The 19,776-nt window shown below is 50.3% G+C and overlaps 1 protein-coding gene across 1 annotated transcript; it reads left to right on the top strand.

Moving 5' to 3' along the window:
• Window positions 1-281: 281 nt before the first annotated feature.
• On the top strand, window positions 282-13,152 carry DDX49 (DEAD-box helicase 49). The gene is made up of 13 exons (XM_079960728.1): window positions 282-441; window positions 796-919; window positions 2,871-2,956; window positions 3,156-3,277; window positions 5,670-5,857; window positions 6,450-6,590; window positions 7,682-7,757; window positions 8,191-8,267; window positions 8,739-8,836; window positions 9,002-9,076; window positions 10,768-10,856; window positions 11,388-11,459; window positions 12,367-13,152. Exons 1-13 carry the CDS (start codon window positions 327-329, stop codon window positions 12,544-12,546), a joined length of 1,443 nt encoding a protein of 480 aa, XP_079816854.1. The 5' UTR covers window positions 282-326; the 3' UTR covers window positions 12,547-13,152.
• The last annotated feature ends 6,624 nt before the right edge of the window (window positions 13,153-19,776 follow it).

Below are 19,776 nucleotides of genomic sequence, written 5' to 3' on the forward strand. Positions count from 1 at the left end.
GCTTAGAGATACGAAAAGGGAAGAGGGACCCGCTCACTGCATACGGGCCCCGCCTGCTGGAAAACAAGCAACTAGCTCATATTTTAAGCAAAACAACCGCCTCTTCCTGTCAGAGCTACTGAAACCCATGAACCCCGCATAGGAGCTGTTGTATGCGCGGGGACTAGGGCTTGGTTTATTGGGCCGCAATGCATGCTGGGCGTCGTAGTCCATTGAGGGGAGCGCGGCGTGACGCGAAGCACATGCGCCGGCGCCTGTCGCGGTGCCTTGTGGGATTGCTCCCCTTCCTTTCGCTCCTTCCTCCGGAGCGGCGAGGGGCTCCGGCCATGTCCGGCTTCCGCGCGCTGGGCCTGTCGCCCTGGCTGGTGTCGCAGGCGGAGCAGCTGGGCCTGTCGAGGCCCGCGCCGGTGCAGGAGGCCTGCATCCCGCCCGCCCTCCAAGGTAAGCCTCAGGAAACGGGCACGCAGGCCCCGCCCACTCCTGCCATGCTGAGCTAGGCCCCGCCCACGCCTGGACACCCTTTGGCTATTTAAGCCACGCCCACCGTACCCGCGCTGCTGGAAGCCACGCCTCTTCTGGTCTTCTGGCCACGCCCCTTGGCTTCTCAGCCACGCCCCTTCTTGCAGGCCACGCCCATTAATGGGCAGGCCTGTTGAGCCCCCTCTCCCCATTGCTCCAAAGCAGCTGCCTCAGCCTTTCCTAGGAACGGCTGCCCTGGCTGGGGAAAGAGTGCCTCTGAGCGCATGCAGAGCGCCTCCCCGCTTGCTGCCCTTCCCCTCTGCTTTCCTCCCACAGGCCGTGACTGCATGGGCTGTGCCCAGACTGGCAGCGGCAAGACGGCCGCCTTTGTGTTGCCCATCCTGCAGAAGCTCTCTGAAGATCCGTATGGCATCTTCTGCCTGGTGCTGACGCCCACGAGGTAAGAGCCAGCCGCCTTCTTGCTGAAGAAAAGTCCTTGGTCCTCATCGAGGGCGGCCCCTGCATTGGACCAACGCTCAGATATCATGGTGGTTAATTGAATTACTATTATTATTAAGTCCATATAGGGACCCGGGTGGCGCTGTGATCTAAACCACTGAGCCTAGGGCTTGCTGATCAGAAGGTCGGTGGTTCGAATCCCCATGACGGGGTGAGCTCCCATTGCTCGGTCCCTGCTCCTGCCAACCTAGCAGTTGGAAAGCATGTCAAAGTGCAAGTAGATAAATAGGTACCACTCCGGCAGGAAGGTAAAGGGCGTTTCCGTGCGCTGCTCTGGTTTCGCCAGAAGCGGCTTAGTCATGCTGACCACATGACCCGGAAAAACTCTGCAGACAAATGTCGGCTCCCTCAGCCAGTAAAGCAAGATGAGCGCCACAACCCCAGAGTCATTCACGACTGGACTTAACTGTCAGGGGTCCTTTACCTTTACCTTTAAGTTCAGATAGCGCTTTTTGTCTCAGAGCAGTTCACGACAATATAAAAAACAAGAAATACATCATCTATGGCAGGATAAGGAGAGAGTACATAAAGGATTTGCCAACCATGTCTTTAGAGGAGCGCTACTCGAGGTATGGAATAGAAATAAGAGACTTATAGAAAAGGACACCCCATGGTGGCTGTCACCAATTGATATCATCACAATTAAAAAAACCAACATGGAAGGTCAAAGATGGACCTACGAGGAATTATTGACAAGATCAGATAAAGGGTGGAAGAAATAAAAGACAAATTAACGACTTGGTTGCAATTCTATCAAATTAATGCGTTATGGAATGAGCATAAAAAAACAGGGATGAGTGAGAAAAAGTCCAGATACCAGGTGGAAATAATAGAAGGAAATTCCAAACTCCTATCTAAAATGTATAATCAATTACTAGACTGGGACACCAAGGATGAAGAAGTGAAGGAAGTTATGATCAAATGGGCCATGGACCTTGGATATAACTTAGAATTTGATAGGTGGGCGAAACTCTGGAACAAGGACATGAAATTTACAGCATGTGTTGGACTCCGAGAAAACTTACAGAAAATGAATGTACAGGTGGTATATAACCCCTGTGAAATTAGAAAAAATGTATAAGACCGGGGACAAAATTTGCTGGAAATGCAAATCAAAAGAGGGTGACTTCTTTCACATGTTGTGGGCCTGTGGAGAGGTGAAAAGGTTTTGGGGACTTATTTATGATGAACTAAAAAAAATATTGAAATACACCTTCCCTAAAAAACCTGAAGCTTTTCTCTTAGGAATGGTCGGGGAGGAGATAAGACGAGAAGACCAAACCACGTTCCAATACGCAACGGTTGCGGCCAGGTTACTTTTAGCGCAAAACTGGAAAACCCCCAATATTCCAACTATTAGAGAATGGCAATCCAAGCTATTTGAGTACATAGAGCTAGCAAGGATGACACAGAAGATCAGGCATCAGAAAAATGCTAAATTTATTAATGATTGGAATAAATTCTTTACGTATATAGAAAAAAATATAGGAAATATTAAAATTACAGTAGGTACAATATAAAGCCTGAGAGGTATTGATAGATGGTAAAAAGAAACCGCAGGGAGATAAGGTTAAAATAGAGCTAAAACTGTGATGGAGGGAAGTCCTTAATGTAATGTGATAATTAAACATGTGTATGCGTTTGTGTTTTCTTTTTTGTTTTTGTTGTTGTTTTCTTTGTTTTTTCCTTTTCTCTTGTTTTTGTTGGTTCATGTGTGTATGTTGTCTTGTTCTTAATTTGTGTTGAAAATCAATAAAAATTAAATAAATAAATAAAAAAGAAATACATCATTATTATCATCATCATCATACCCCATTCTTTCTGCCTGAGGAGTGGCACGGTGCGAAACAGCGGCGTTTCTTTTTAATCTCCTTCCATTCCTTCTCCGGCAGGGAACTGGCCCACCAGATCGCCGAGCAGTTCCGGGTCTTGGGGAAGCCGCTGGGCCTAAAGGACTGCATCATCGTTGGTGGGATGGGTACGTAAGTCCTGTTCAGAAAACGGAGAGGTTCTTCCTCCACCCTTCTCCCAAACAAAATTAAGGACATCTTGCTTGAAGAGCCACCGAGCAGCTGAAGATAATTTATTGGCAAATCTGCACACAGCAGGGTGTGAGGGGTGTCACTTTGCGTCCTTGGAGAGGGGCTAAGGTATCCCCTTCTTTTCCCACTTTGCAGATATGGTGGCTCAAGCCCTAGAGCTGTCCCGCAAGCCCCACATTGTCATCGCCACCCCGGGCCGGCTGGCCGACCACCTGCGAAGTTCCAACACCTTCAGCCTTCAAAAGATCAAGTTCTTGGTAAGTCCCAGAGAGTGCACCCTAATTTCCAAGGAAGGCCCCTAGTTCACCAGCCAGGCCTGAACCTGGCCACCTTCAAGCCTCCGCAGGGCTGTGCAATGCCTCTCTCCCCACAGCGGCTTAGAAAGCTTTTGGTTTTTTGCATTTCTGTTTCTGTTTCTCAGCAAGAAAAAGTGCAAATGCAGCAAAAAAAAAGAAACAAAAAAGAAACAAAGGACGTGTCATGTATAATTTAGTTGCAAGTCCTGCATTGCCAGAGGTGGGACCAGCTGGCCCTCAGGCTCCCTTCCAACACTGCAATTCTATGATTATGTGAATAAAAAATATGAACCGTAAGCCTTCACAATCTGGAAGGGCAAAAGGACAAAAATGCAGCACAGCTCCAAAGGGATAGGCAACTATTAGCATAGATTTCCTTTGCAAATAATAAAGATTCATAAAAATGAAAGTATTATCTGCCTCCCAAGTACCATTATTATTGTGAATAACAGTTCTATAGAGTCTTAAGCGAGCCAGACATTCACATATACTGATGGTTTTGCAGGCGCCCATGGGCGATGCCCACTTTATGCAGAACCAAGGAATCGATTTATAAAACCTTTCTGCAGGAAAGCAGCTTAACCATGGCGGAGAGGGTGACTTTACAACTTACAAAGTTGCTCTCTATGCTCTGACAGCCGGGAAGATTAGGGCAAATAAATTAGTTACATTAGCCGTAAATTGTAAAGGGGACGCTGAGATCTAACTTATACAATCTGCATGCAACTCCCCTTTATTTTATCTTGTATATGGATAATGTCATGGCATTCAGCTAGCACAGTAAAAGTTTGATTGATATACTGATGCACTCAGAGCTTCCTCTGCTGGTCTGAACGCTTCATTCAGTATACGGCCTTGGCCCAGTATACCTGAAGGAGCGTCTCTACCCCCTTTGTTCAGCCCAGACACTGAGCTCCAGCTCCGAGGGCCTTCCGGCGGTTCCCTTACTTCAAGAAGTGAAGTCACAGGAAACCAGACAGAGAGCCCTCTCAGTAGTAGCGCCTGCCCTGGGGAATCCCCTCCCATCAGATGTCAAAGAAATAAACAATTATCAGACTTTTAGAAGACAGCTGAAGGTAGCCCTGTATTGGGAAGTTTTTAATGTTTGATGTTGTCTATGTATGTGCTGGGGACGCAGGTGGTGCTGTGGGTTAAAGCCTCAGCGCCTAGGGCTTGCCGATCGAAAGGTCGGCGGTTCGAATCCCTGCGGCGGGGTGCGCTCCCGCTGCTCGGTCCCAGCGCCTGCCAACCTAGCAGTTCGAAAGCACCTCCGGGTGCAAGTAGATAAATAGGGACCGCTTACCAGCGGGAAGGTAAACGGCGTTTCCGTGTGCGGCTCTGGCTCTGGCTCTGGCCAGAGCAGCGATGTCATGCTGGCCACGTGACCCGGAAGTGTCTCCGGACAGCGCTGGCCCCTGGCCTCTTAAGTGAGATGGGCGCACAACCCCAGAGTCTGTCAAGACTGGCCCGTACGGGCAGGGGTACCTTTACCCTTACCCTTACTTTTATGTATGTGCTGGAAGAGTGGCTGGGGAAACCCAGCCAGATGGGTGGGGTATAAATAAATAGTAGTAGTAGTATCTCCCCCTCCGCCTTCCATCAGCCATGAACGTTGGCTGGGGCTGCTGGGAGTCCCTTGCCCTGGGAAGGAGTAGAATGGCCTGCCTGGAGGTCTGACATTCCCATGTGGTTTTATGCTGTATGTAAAGCAGAGAGAGCGGTTAGAACAAAGAGGAAAATTTAAAGGTGGAAAACTATAGAACAGGCATGTACAGTTGCACATGGGTTAGAATAGCAAGGTCCAAGTAAAGAATATCAGCCCTACCCGATTATCAAGTGTCGTTCCAGGTTTGCCAGGCTTGGGACAAAGGTTGCCTTGAAAATAATGGTTCTGCTGTGTGGGTCTTAAAAGACTGCCAGATCATAAAGAAAGTGTCTGGAGGTTCTAGCCCTTGCCCAGATCTCACATTAGGTGTCATTTTCTCCATTATGGCTAAGGGGCAGTGCAAGGGGTGGCAACCTCCCAGTGTCAGATTTGGGGCTGGTTTTCACTGAATTGCATTTACTATTTAGGCTGTCAATATCAGACATAAGACCAATTCTTTTAACAATACATTGGTATAATCAAAAACATTCAGTGGCGTTTATTTTGGAAAACAAACAATATTCTCTTTAGTAATGTTCATCCTTTCTGTCAAAAGCAAATGCCAAAAATCTTGCACCAACTTAAAATTCCACATGCTTTCCAATCCCTGCCTTTCCCTGCGAGGATTTCCCTTTCTGCTCTGTCCTCTTCCATCTCTGGCAGTTCACTGGTGACACACCTGTCCCTGCCCCCTCCATTTTGGCTCAGGTCCTGGATGAAGCTGACCGACTGCTGGAGCAGGGCTGCACCGACTTCACCAAAGACCTGGAAGTCATCTTGGCAGCAGTCCCAGCCAGCAGGCAGACGATGCTCTTCAGTGCCACTCTGACCGACACCTTGAACGAGCTCAAGCAGATCGCCATGAACAAGCCCTTCTTCTGGGAATCCAAATCCGAGTGAGTGACCTCCAGGCTCTGAGTGGTAGACAATGTACATCAAGGTTCCCCAAACTTGGCCCTCCAGCTGTTTTTGGACTACAACTCCCATCATCCCTAGCTAGCAGGACCAAGGGTCAGGGATGATGGGAACTGTAGTCCCAAAACAACTGGAGACCCAAGTTTGGGAAACCCTGGCTTAAGAGATACCTGAATGGATAGATGAGAGGCAGCCAAATGTCCTAAACATGCATTATATTGTCATTGGCGTTGTCATTGTTGTTATATATTGTTTTATTATATGGATGATGATGATGATGATGATGATTCGGAGGCCTCGCAACAACCCTCATGTAGCCGTTCTCAGTCCCAACCTGCCATCTTCTTGCCCTGTTGCAAATGGAGGGGAAGAGACTGTATCTCACACTTTGTATGCTGGGAGGTCCCATGTTTAGTCCCCTCCTTTTGGAGAGTCCGGAAAACCACTACTGGAGACTCCGGGCCACTAAGAGACAGCCTTTTGCTGGGGAGGCACAGAGCCAGGTCTGGTGCAAGGAAGTTCTTAAGCTCTCTGTCACCCCTAACTGGGCCTCCTCTTCCCCATCCTCCCAAGAGTCCGGACAGTGGAGCAGCTGGACCAACGTTACCTGCTGGTGCCTGAGAAGGTGAAGGACGCCTACCTGGTCCACCTGGTCCAGACATTCCAGGATGAGCATGAAGACTGGTCCATCATCATCTTCACCAACACGTGCAAGTGAGTCTGGGGTTGGCCTCCCTCTGTTTCTCTGCCACTCTTCCCTGCTGGCTCAAAAGCTCACCTTCCGTTCTGAATTCCCAAGAGGGGAGAGATCCCCAGGCTCACTGCTGGCTTGGAGGCAACCCTGAACTTCTGCTCCAGGGAGGGGCAGGTGCCAGGTTCAGCCCAGACTCCTCACGCCTGTCCCCAGAGAATTAACTGAGGCTGTCATTGGCTTCTAGCTATGATGGCAGCGCTCTGCCCTCCCCTGTCTGGAGGGAGTAAGCACATCGGGGTAACAGCAGTTGCTGAGCAATCACAAGCAGAGAGAGTTGCTTTGCTCTGATCTTGGGGCAGGTGGTTGACCACAGTGAGGACAGGATTCTGGACTAGATGGTAGGGAACTTCTTATGCCCTCAGGACTTTAATGATAGCAGGCTAGAACCCCATGGAGTTCTGTCTTTGAATTCCCATTGCTGGGGAAGAGCAGGAGAGGGCCCTGGTGCCCTGCTGGTGGGCTTCCCTTAGGGGCTTCCAGTTGGCCCCAAGATGCTGGACTAGATGGAGGACCTCCTTGGGCCTCTTTGGGGGTTCCCCTTGCAGGAGGATGCCTTTGAGGTGGCCGAAGGGCAGTTTGCTTGTGCTCAGAAGCACTCTTCCCTGCCAGCTGGCTTGTGGAAGCTTTTGACCTGTAGAAGAGAAACAGCTTTGCAGATACAAGAATATGCTTGGGCAGGAGAGAAAAAGGGTAAGACAGGATAAGACAGAAACCTTTTTGGCTCTTTCCACTATATTGCATTCCCCTCTAGGCAACTCAGGGTGATATTTGCAAGGTTGGGAAGTCAGTCCTCTGAACAGCCCTGCCAGGTAAAGTACAGCTAGCTAGAGATGATGGGTGTTGTAGTCCAAAAACAGCTGGAGACCCAAGTTTGGTCCTGCATTAGTAATTTGTGGCCACAGAGAAGGGAAGCAACAACCGTAACGGAACACCCTTGGCCCCCTGGATGTGGCAGAGGGTTTCCAAGAGTTCCCCTGAAGTGCCAAGGTTGACCCTCTTCCCCTCCAGAGATCAGGGGCTGAGGAAGGACTTAGATCTCTTGTTCTTGCAGGAACTGCCAAATCCTGAATATGATGCTCAGGAGGTTCAACTTCCCTTCGGTGGCTCTGCACTCCATGATGAAGCAGGTGAGCCAGAGGCTGGCAGAGGCCTTGCAGTAACAGCCGGAGGGGCAACACACAAGAGGGAGGGAGGGAGGGAGGGAGAGCAAGCAGAGCCACATGCTGATGTTTCTTAAAGCAAGACGCAGTTGCCCTGTGGATTCCTTAGTGTGAGAGAATCCGTGGTCCCTCTTGGCCAGGAGCCCCCCCCCGGGGGGGGGGAGTTCTTGCTGGGGTTAGTTCTTCCTCTGCTTTCCCCCAGTGGGTGGACCATACCTTAGTGGGGAGGGCACCTGCTTTGCCTGCAGGTTTCACCCCTGGCACCTCCAGTTTAAAAAGGGTCCGCCAGCAGGCAGGGGTCTCTGCCTCCTCATCCACCTGGACACTTAGCCCAGCCACTTCCTACATTTCCCTGCTCTGACTGCCTTTCCCCCTTCTCTCTCTCCACTCTTTCTAACAGAAGCAGCGCTTTGCAGCCCTGGCCAAGTTCAAATCCAGCGTCTTTAAGATTCTCATCGCTACAGATGTGGCCGCCAGGTGGGTACTGTCTATCATTCTTAACCACCCGCTTCCATCTATATTTAATATCCTAATTATTTTTCGCTTCTACTCGCAGCTCAAGTCCTATTTGTAGGTTTATCTGACTGCTTAACTTCTTCAAATACTCTGCAAAGGGTTCCACTCCTCCCTTAATGATTCCTCCTGATCCCTAATTTTTGTTGTCATTCTCGCCAACTCCACATATTTTATCAGTTTACTTTGACATTCCTCTTTGGTTGGTATTTCTTGGTCTTTCCACCTTTGTGCATAGATTATTCTTGCTGCTGTTGTCACATACAAAGAAAGATTAAGTACCTTCTTGGGAACATCTGAGATCGTTATCCCTCTCTGGTGCTTTTAAATGTATATTTCCCCCCCTTTTTTAATTTTTGGTGGGGACAGTGTTGGGTGGACGGTTCTTCCTGACTTCTAACCCTGCCCCTCTCTTCTTCGTCTCTCTCAATTCAGGGGCCTCGACATCCCCACAGTCCAAGTGGTCATCAACCACAACACGCCGGGGCTCCCCAAAATCTACATCCACCGGGTAGGCCGAACTGCCCGGGCAGGTAAGGACATCTGCTACAACCTGCTGATTAGCCACCATATCAGAGTAGGAACTGGCTCCCACATGGATGGAACATGCGGCACTTCCTTTCGCATTGGGGGTCCCTGGTGGGGAGGAGAATTGTCCTGTGTGCATGAACCCCCTTCTTCTCTCCACCTTTCCCCAGGCCGAAATGGCATCGCCATCACGCTGGTGACGCAGTATGACATCCACCTGGTCCACGCCATCGAGGAGCAGATCAGTGAGTCAAGAAGGGGAGCTTGGGAGTGGCAGCCCATCGCACAGGAACTGCCAAGTTATCGGTTTGGCGGCTCCTCTGGCCACCTGGGAAAGAGGGCGATACAAAGGGCTGGGAAGGGCTGATGTGGCAGAACAACCTCCCTCCAACCTGGCGCCCTCCAGGTGGGAACGGCTCCCATCAGCACCCACCCAGCACAGAGTCGTAATCCGAAAAGTCCGCAGGGCAGCGTGTTGGGGAAGACTGCGGTCAAGCCCTAGTCAGCTTTACTGACATTTATCAGCCTCCCATCCCACTGGCAGACCACTCGTTCTGCAGTTGCTTCCTCTCACCTGGTTCTTCACACCGTTCCTGGTTGCCACCGCTGACCCTGTTTTCATGTACAGTGGTACCTCGGTTTAAGAACAGTCCTGTTTAAGAATGATTTGGTTTACGAACTCCGCAAGACCAGAAGTAGTGTCCTGGTCTGTGAACTTTACCTCAGTCTAAGAAGGGAATCCAAATGGTGGAAGGGCACTGGCGCTGGGAGGCCTCATTAGGGAAAGCGCTCCTCGGTTTAAGAACGGTTTTGATTTAAGAACAGACTTCCAGAATAGATTAAGTTCGTAAACCGAGGTACCACTGTACTTCATTTGTGTTTTAAACTTGTAAGCTCCTTAGAAACCTGCTCTGACCTTAAGCAACATAGACATGTTCAGTAACAATAAAACCGGCCAATAACAGCAGCCAGATAGAAACCAAAAAGCCTGAGGAGGTTCAACAGAGGTGCTAAGAAATGTCTCAAATCCTTGTCCAAGATGCAGCCTCATCACCCTTGCGCCACCAGTTCAATTCCGGAAGCGCTGTATGAGCAGAGGCGGGGGCCCCATTGGCGTCCCCATTGGCACTCATCTAAAAATAATAATTTTATTATTTATACCCCACCCATCTGGGTGGATTTAAACACATATAAACACATAATATAACATCAGACATTAAAAACTTTCCTGAACAGGGCTGCCTTCAGACGTCTTCTAAACGTCAGATACAGTCATACCTCGGGTTACAGACGCTTCAGGTTGTTTTTGGGTTGCGCTGAACCCGGAAGTACTGGAATGGGTTACTTCCTGGTTTCGGCGCTCATGCATGCGCAGAGACACTAAATCGCGTTTTGCGCATGCGCAGAAGTGCTGAATCGCTACCCGCCCGTGTGCAGATGCGGGTTGCGAATGTGCCTCCTGTGTGGATCACGTTCGCAACCCAAACATCCGCTGTAGTTCTTTATTGCCTTGACATCTGGTGGGAGGGCATTCCACAGGGCGGGCGTCAGCACTTCTTGCAGGGAGGCAACTGCCAGAAGGCCCTCGGAGCTGGACCTCAGTGTCCGGGCAGAATGATGGGGGTGGAGACGCTCCTTCAGGTATACAGGACCAAGGCCATTTAGGGCTTTAAAGGTCACCACCAACACTTTGAATAGGGCTCAGAAATGTGCTGGGAACCATGAACATCAAAGCAGCAGAAATAGATCCCTTTCTGAGCTCGAAGCATGGGTACCCCTAACAAAAATTTAAAATTCGGTTTTGTAATTTGGAACTAATGTGATTTGATTGGTTTGTTAATAAAAATTATTTAAAAAACAAACAAACAAAAAACAGAAATGTGCTAGGAACCAGTGTAGATCCTTTAGGAACACCCCATGTCTTTCTGCCTTGCAGAGATGAAGCTTCAGGAGTTCTCTGTGGAGGAACACACCGTACTGAACATCCTTACCCAAGTGAACATTGTGCGACGGGAATGTGAGATTGTGAGTGAGGGCTTTGGGGTGGGCCGGGTTGTAGTGTGGGAATACCAGTGAACTTTGTGGGGAAGCACGGATTTGAACTCTGATCTTCCTACTCCAAGATCGATGTTTTAGCCTCCTCCCATTTCCCTGCCTCCCCAGGTAAAGCAGAATGGAAGCCTGGGGATACATACATGCTTTGAAAACAGCGGTTCCATGAACTCATCCCCAGCGCCCCCTGCCCTTTAAAAAAGCATTATTCAGAATAGCAGTTTGCATGACCTACTAAGCAAGAGAACAACACAATGAAATTCAAAACACTCGCAATTAATTTCATGTTTGTTCAAAATCTGATTAAAACCTTTTTAGCTTAATTAATTCAGCAAAACTGATGAATCACTTGCTCCAGCGATATCAGCTTTTCAAATCCCAGCAGTCCTTTACAGCACCAGCCCCTCAGTAGGTAATCCCTCTCCTCGCCCCCCCCCCGGGATAGTACTGCCCGCTCTGGGAAGCACTGCTTTAAAACAACCTTTATGTTTCTTTTCTTCCTAGAGATTGGAGGCGACCGATTTTGATGAGAAGAAGGAAATAAACAAACGGAAACAGATGATCCTAGAAGGAAAGGTGCGATCATTTTGGGGGAGGGAATGGCCCTGTGTGTCCCTCCCTCCTCTGCAGCAATTCCCCCTCTCGCCACATCTGCTTGCCTTAGGTGATCTTTAAGAGTGCCACATCTGCAGCAACTCTAGTTGCAGCTCCCTTCAAGGCACAAAGGGTCTCTTGGCAGCACAGCTCACAGCCCACACCCCCTGCCCCTGCCTCTCCACTCCCTGCTCTCAGCAGCAAGCAGCCTTGGCTCAGCCAGACTTCAACATCGCAATGTATCACCAGATTGTGATGTTTGGCTCGTGATTCATCGCAATGTTGGAAAGCTGACATCACCCAGCCCCTAGTCCAGAGGTTCCCAAACTAAGGCCTGCAGGCTGGATAAGGCCCAAGGTACCTGTTTATCCAGCTCGCAGCGACACCCACTGCCACAGCCCACTCTTACCGGCGCTGTGCTGCACGGCTGTCCACTTCCAGGTCAGAAGAGCACCAGAAATAGCTTGTGCGCATGCGCAAGCGTTATTTCCAGGGCGCATCAGGGTCGGGGGAGGCCCGTGCACATGCACACAAGCTATTTCCAGTGCTCTGACCCAGAAGCGTGCCGGAAATAGCGTGTGCACATGCGTATGGGCATACACTCCCCCACCCTCCTGCCCACTGCACGATTGTTGCTGGAGTCACCGGCCCGAGGTGCGGTAAGTTTGCTGACCCTAGTCCTTGAGCAAACCCTGCTCTGTGCCCTCCCTCAGCAAGTGGCAGGTGCAGCGCGGCCTCCAGCAAGTGCCCAGCCAGAACAGCCCTGGTCAGATGTCAAAACAAAGCCTGTGGGCAGTGGGAGACTGGTAAAGTCAGGATGCTCTGCGCCCCTCTGGCCAAGAGGGTCTGCTTCTCAGTCTCCTTGCCTTCTCTCCTCCTTGCTCACCAGGACCCAGACCTGGAGGCGCAGCGGAAAGCGGAGCTGGCAAAGATCAGGAAGAAGAATGTCGAGTTTCGGAGCAGAGTCCAGCAGGTCCTGGAAGACAAGAAGCAGGTTGTCCTCCATCGGAAGCTACGGAAGAAGCGGCAGCGGCGGCAGCAACGGAAGCAGCCGGCGGCAGAGAAGTGAGGCTGCCTGCCCCCCACCACCCAGGGTTCTTGTGCCTTCCATCTGTTGTGGGGAAGAAGTGGCGCGGTCCCACCTCTTTGCCCACCAGGGCTGGCCCCAGGCTGAGAAGGGCACCCCAGAGCCAAGACGGGCTCCGTCAAAAGTCATTTCTTGGGGCAGAAGGGGGGGGGGCTGCAGACAGGACAGGAGGATGCTGGGAATCCAGTTTTATTGAAATTTTCCATGATGCAATAAAAAGAACGAACTAATCTACAAAGGCTAATAACAAGAGAGAAATTAGAAGAAAAGAAAGGAGCCCTCTCTCGCTGCTGTATCTTAACTTTTATCCCATACAGAGAAAGGTGAGCCTTCCCAACTCTCACCTGGGAGTATCCCTCTCTCTCCAAGCCTCTCACCCTGGGAGATCGCTGGAAATCGAGTTTCCCAGGAAATCTGAATACGGAACTGTGCACCTTATCTTCATCAGTTTACCGTGGTTACTCTCGTGCCTGTACAGGAGTATCTCTCGTTCCACACAGCTGGGACTTCTGTTCCAGTTGCTTTTGACCCCTCAAGATGGTCTGTTTTCAAACTGGTCCCTTCATTACAGGATCACCTACAAACGAATTCCTTAGTTACAAGACCACCTTCATTGTCTCCGCGATGTTTCTACTCTCTTCTCGTACCAACACTTTGCTGACAGATTCCGAAAACAGTTGCACCACCCAGCTTTTCCTGGGTCCTTTGTGGTTTGGATCCTTAGGACTGCAGCGATGAAAGGTCTCTCAGCTCCAGAAATCCAGCTGGTGGGAAAACAGGGTGTCTCCTATAAATTATAAGCCATGGGGAGGACGAAATATCAGTGTTTCTGTCTAGATCTCATTTGGGGGGCTGCACCTCCCCTTGGGAGTTGGGCTGTTAAGATCTTCAGGAAGAGAAGCTGAAACCTGCCACCACTGTGTTCAATTGCAAACTCTCGACACATTCTCAGGGTTCTCGTCCCATGACGAAAAAGTCTGGAACAGAAGAGACGGGCCAAAATGAAAATCCTGCTGCAGAGTCTTTGCCCTCCATGGCTGGAGGGTGCCAGGTTGGAAAGGCTGCTTCTAACCCTGACAACTAAGACCAGCAACCCCCAAACCTTCTGTCAATAAACACAAATTTTGGCGAGTCTAACCTACCCAAAGTGCCTGTGCTCTTTCTTGGGTAGTGAGCAGGTAGTTACACGTATTTCTTTTCATGAAGGGAAAGGCTGGAGGAAATGAGGGTACAGTTGAAACATGCCTTCAGTTTTAATCGGGGATGGGGAGCCCGGGGGGGGGGGAGAGACATGCAGATCATTTAATAAAAGTGAATTTTTAGAACTATGATTTGGCCTTGGATAGTTTGGCATTCACAACAACAAACCAAAGAGCCAAGGCCCTAGTCCTCATGCCCGCAATGCAGCCCTGTCTCGAAAGTCGGAAGGTGGCAGGGGAAGATGAATTCCAGGGAAATCCTGAAGGCACCTTTCTCCATCCTCCAGGTGGCCATACATCATCGTTGGGCATTGGAGCTGACGGGAGTTGTAGTCAAGCAACACCCAAGGGATGCCAGATGGAGGAAGGCACAGAGATCCAGCTCTGAGGGTCTTCTGGCGGTTCCCTCACTGCAAGTAGTGAGATTGCAGGGAACCAGGCAGAGGGCCTTCTTGGTGGTAGTCCCTGTGGAACACACTCCCACCAGATGTCAAGGAGATAAAGAACTATATGACTTTCAGAAAACATCTGAAGGCAGCCCTGTATAGGGAATTTTTTTTATGCTTGGTTTTTATATATGGTGGAAGCCACTCAGAGTGGCTGGAGAAACTCAGTCAGATGGGCGGGGTACTACGAATAATAATATGGCTGTCTTGCATGAGGAGGAGCACCATCCTGAATCATGCAGAATCTGCCTTCTTGCTTCAAACTGCAGAGTAGGGCTGGGTGAGAGAGCGATTTATCACCCAAAACCGGTTTGAAGTCCATGTTATGACCTGGCAATATATTGTGCATCTTTGTGTGTGCATGTGCACTATGCAAAAATCACAGTGTGGGGAAAACCATGAAGCTGCATCCCTATTTCAGACATTGTGGTAGATCAGTATATTGCGATGTTTAGCCAGTGATATGTCTCGATGTTGAAAACCAGATATTGTCCAGCCCTACTGCAGACCATGTTTTTTACTGCAGACTCTTGCTTTTCCTTAGCTCTGACAGAGGACAAGAATTTCCTTCCCCTCCAAAGGATCTGTGGACTCTCCCTGAGCGCCTTTATTCACGCAGCAGCTTTAGTATTGAGCACAGTTCTGAACTTTTCAGATCGGGATGCTCTGGGTCTCCCTCATCCACACCCTTGCCTAGCAGACTGGCCCACCCACTCCCAGCCCCTCCAGAGTAGCTGCGCAGCACCGACAACGAGGGGGGGACCCCATTTGCTGAAGAAGCAGGCAGATCGGCAGAGGAATTTTGCTCTTCTGGTCTTGCCGTCAGCTGCTCCTCATCTGCCAAAACACCCCTCTGATCTCACATCGCACTTCTGCCTTGGCAGAGATTAAAGAAATGGGTCTTGGCAGACAGCCTTCATTTTCCTTGTCACCTGCTGCTACCTTTCAAGGTGTTGCTTTTTCTGAAGCAGAGACCCGCCGCCCCCCCGGCCCCCCTGTTCCACTCCCAAACCTCTCCTCACCTATTCAAGAAGAGAGCAGAGGCGCAAAGACTTGTGGGGATTCCAGCATCTCGGATCTGACTTGACGGCTCATAGTGCATCATGCTGTTTGATCGTGGTTTTTGAAAAAACTTGCAGCTCCCTGTGTTCCCTGCATATCACACTCAAGTTTGAAGAGAGGGGGGCATATGAATTTCTTTACTCTTCCTAGGGGAGTTGAAACACCGGCACCACCCAGGCCAGAATAACTGCCCCCAGTTATTCCTGAACACTGCAGATTTTGAGATACAGGAAACTTCCTTCTGTCTAATCAGACCACTTGTCTATCTTCCTCAATACTGGCTCCAGCTTTCCAGGGTTTCTTTCAGACACGGTCTCACAGCCTGACCTGGATACACCATTGAGAATTGAACCTGGGCCTCCCTGCAAAGCACTGAGCCACGGCCCTTTCTTGAAATTTAAGGTGTTAGTCCTCATGGTTGTGATAAGGAGCTGGTTTCTATCCAATCAGACTGCTGGCCACCTGACTCAATATTATCTACACTGACTGGCAGTGGATCTCAAGGGTTTTGGGTTTGTTTCCCCAGCCCTAGATGGAGAAACAGGTGTATTGGGGGAGGGGCAGTACCTCTCTTGGGGGACACATCGTGCTCCTTGGGGGGCAGTTTGCCCACCTTTGGTCCCCACCCTGCACTCGGCTCTCACCTGCACCTCCTAGAAGCTGTCAGCAGGTGACAGCAGCCACAATCCTGAGAAATGGCTTCGACTGAACCAGGTGAGTGGAGCCTATGGGTCTCAAACCCTTGGTGAGTTAGGGATGTGCTTTGCATGTGAAGAGAGGCTCTGGTGGCTGAAGTGGATGAGACCAAGGTGGGGTCCAAGGGTCAAGAAGGCAATTTCTGCCTGTGCTGTAGATGGAAGTGAGGGGCAGGTGGGGCCCGTCCACCTGAGAAGGGAGCCCATCTAGGAGAAGGAAAACTCTGATTCTGAAGCTCTGCTGCCTTGCAGGATATCTTTGGGAGAAGAAAAGGCTCAGAAGCAAACGCTCCACAAATCCAGAGTTCCTAAGGCGGCTGGAAGGTGCCTTGTACACCTACTGCAGCCAAGCAGGTTCCAAACGTCTTGCTCTTCTTTGGACCCCCACAATGAGGCCGTGAGACACAGCCCAGGCTTGTACCCCGGAGAGGTCACTTGGGTGCTGCAGCCGTTTGACTTCACCCCTGGCAGCAAACACTGTGGTCTCTTAAGACAGACTGATGCCAGCAACAGCCTGGAGGCTTGAACCCGGGACCTCCTGGGTGCGAAGCAGGTGCTCTGACTACAGTATCCCTTTCCTTAAATCCAGGCTGTGCCTTTGTGCCTCAGCTGCTGCTCACATGTTCTCGCTCTCGCTCTCCATCAGCTGAGGTTCTTGGAGGGGTTCCCTGATTCGGTTGCCATGGACACCGTTCCCAAGGTAGCAACTCCACTCCATCCACGCCTCTTTCAACTCTTCCCCTTCCACTGTCGGGGTGCGCCAGCCACAACTAGAAGAAGAAAAGAAACACACACACACCCATTGCAACAAAGAGATTGCAGCAGCAAACGCTTTTCAAGGACTGACTTCGCGGTGGGCAAACGATCGAGGTGCAACTGCTCTGCCTTTCTTGTAAAGGAAGGTGGCGACCCACTAACCCATCAAACCACCGGCCACTGGAGGCCTTGTTTATTACCTTGTTTGCTTATTTATTGCGTTTTACCCCAACATTTTTCTTCAAGGTGGCTGCCTTGGCTCTCTTCTTCCCCATTTATCCTCACAGCAACCCTTCAAGGGAGGACCAAGAATCACAGGCAGTGAAGGGACTGCAGTAATCTTCAGTAATACAGTGGTACCGCTGGTTAAAAACTTAATTCGTTCCCGAGGTCCATTCTTAACATGAAACCATTCTTAACCTGAGGTACCACTTTAGCTAATGGGGTCTCCCACTGCCGCTGCGCAATTTCTGTTCGCATCTTGAGGTAAAGTTCTTAACCCGAGGTACTACTTCTGGGTTAGCGGAGTCTGTAACCTGAAGTGTTTATAACCAAAGGTAGCACTGTATGGCTCCCTGAGCAAGGCCAAAATTGTTTGTCAGATGCAGGTCACCAATAAAGGAAGTAAATTATTATTATTATTATTATTATTATTATTATTATTATTATTATTTATGTACTGCCCTATACCTGGAGGTCTCAGGGTTCACAGAACAAAATCAAAATAGAAAACCACAAAATATATAATCAAAATAAAAACAACAAGCCAATAACACACACACCCCGGTCACGGTGAAGTTAACTCTTTATTCAAGGAAACGGCATACAACTTAGCAACCCTTCTCAGGTGGTCTTGCCCCTATGGAGCCGTTGCCAGGACTGAAGGTCGCTGCCTTCCACCTTAAGGCTCCTCCTCTCCCAGATGTTTCCCAAGCAGTCTCAAGCTGTATCTGCCACACCCCTAGCCTCTGTTTTGCCTTCCTTGTTATTCTGCATGTTCTTGGAGAGAGCTTGTTGCAGCCAAAGAGGGAGACCCCCTGGTTCTTCTGCGGCCACTTGACTCCCCTCCTCTGCTTCAGCCGGGAGTCTGAACTGCTCCCTGTCACAGACTCCTCCTGCTCACGAAACCCTGTTGCCCCTTCAGGATCCAACCCCTCCTCCCATTCTCCTCCCTCTGACCTCTCCTTGGTGTCCCACCTCCAATCCCCAGGCTCTGAGCCTTCCTCCTTTGGGGGTTCCCCTCCCGGTGCCCCCCACACTCCTCTTTGCCCAGCCAGTCCATGACAGGCTCACCAAATGGACCTTCTCAATCATGGAGCGTCTTGGTTTGGCATCCCCACAGCTCCTCACCCCGTAGGGGGGGGGACTGCCTGCATTACCCGAAATCTGGTGCTGCCTGTTCTCATGGGGAAACTGAGGGGCTGGGCTGGGGGTGGTGTTTGCCAGCAGTCACACCAAGGTGGGCAGCAACCAAAGCGGGGGAGGGGGGTGTCCAGAGCCTCTCCAAGGTCACAGTCCAAACAAGGAGCGTCTGAACAAGGGAGGGCCAGGTGGGAGGCAAAGCCAGAGCAGTCTGCCTGTTCCCCTCCAGTGCAACCTGACCGCCCCTCCCCCCCCAAAGGTTTGGTGTAAGACCAGGGCTTCCACTGGTGAGGAATCCCCTGAGGCCCTGGTGCAGCTGGCAAATCCAAGCCCTTTCGAGATCTTGGCTCCAACTCCTCTTGGCTTCCGCTGCTGATCCTGGGCCAGGCAGTAAATCTCTTCTCTACCCCCCACCTTCTGACCTCATTTTGCCTGCTTAGCATCGGCCTTCGTAGTCTTGCTCTACAAGCCTGCCAGAAATTTGCTGCAGAGGCCTTGCCCACCCCCTCGCTGCCTCCTCGCCTTCCACCAAACCTCAGGGCTTGGTGATGCTCATTTCTCAGCTTAGAAGCATTTTTCAGGTCGAAAAAGCCTCATAGGCAAGCTTGCAAATATCAGTGGGAAAGCTGGTGCTCTCTCTCTAAAAAAAGAAGACACATCACTAAAGGAAAAAGGTACTGGGAGGGAGGAGGAATGGAAAGAGGAAAAAGTGCATGGCACAATTCTTACTGCATGGGTGACAATATTGAGAGGAGGAGTCGGAAGTGGCTGATCTTTTGGGCGAACCCTGCATTGCAGGGGGTTGGACCAGATGATCCTCAGGGTCCCTTCCAACTTCACACTTCTGTGATTCTGTGATCCATGGTGAGAATCCCAGCTATCCCTCTCCTAGGGAATTTGATGGCTGTGTTGGGGGGCCTGCCTGATGCCTGTTCCTTGCCTGTTCACCCACCTTTTCCAAAGCGATCAGTACTTTTTGCCTGCCTCCTATGTGTTGAGTTATGATGTGTTGAGCCCAAAGGGCGAGGGAGCCCCAGAAATGAGCTGAGATGGGCTGAGAGTCTTAGTTCCTAAAGCTGGAAACTTCGTGCCCCCCAAGTCACCTTTATGGCTTCTGTAGGAACAGAGGAAAGGCTTTCTAGAGACGGTGTGAGCAACGTCAGGTGCAGACCTAGAAGGAGAGCAAAAAGGAGCACAGAGACGAGCCAAGCCTTTTAAAAAAGTATCAGATAAATAAAATGCATCTGTTGCTCCTTCCACTTTTGCGGCCTCCGGAAGCGAATGCGGCCCCCAAGTTCCTCCACCCTTGCTCTCTACAGTATCAAATATTTGGGGGTGTTTTTTTCCTGGAAGCCAGGGCTGTTCTCCTAGTGGAATCGGCCAGTGCATGTTCTAAATTGCAGATTTCTTTATTATTTCCAAGGTTCGTCCTGTGCTGTTAATGTGTGGGGCTGACAAGGCAGGAAGAAAGAACAGAAGCCTGCCAGGCGCTGCCAGTCCTCTCCACAGAGGTGTGTGGGCTCCGTCCTCTCAACCTTGGAGGGAGGAGAAAAGGCGACTCTGCTGTTCAAAGCGGGAAGCACCCTTCCCTCCGCGAGGCTTTGCAAAGAGGCAAATGCTCCACTCCAGTGTGACAAACTGGGGGGAAGCCAGACATTTAATCAATTAACTGATTTAAAAACAAAAAAAGTT

The sequence above is a fragment of the Podarcis cretensis genome, assembly GCF_951804945.1.
Source record: "Podarcis cretensis genome assembly, chromosome: 18".
NCBI lineage: Eukaryota > Metazoa > Chordata > Lepidosauria > Squamata > Lacertidae > Podarcis > Podarcis cretensis.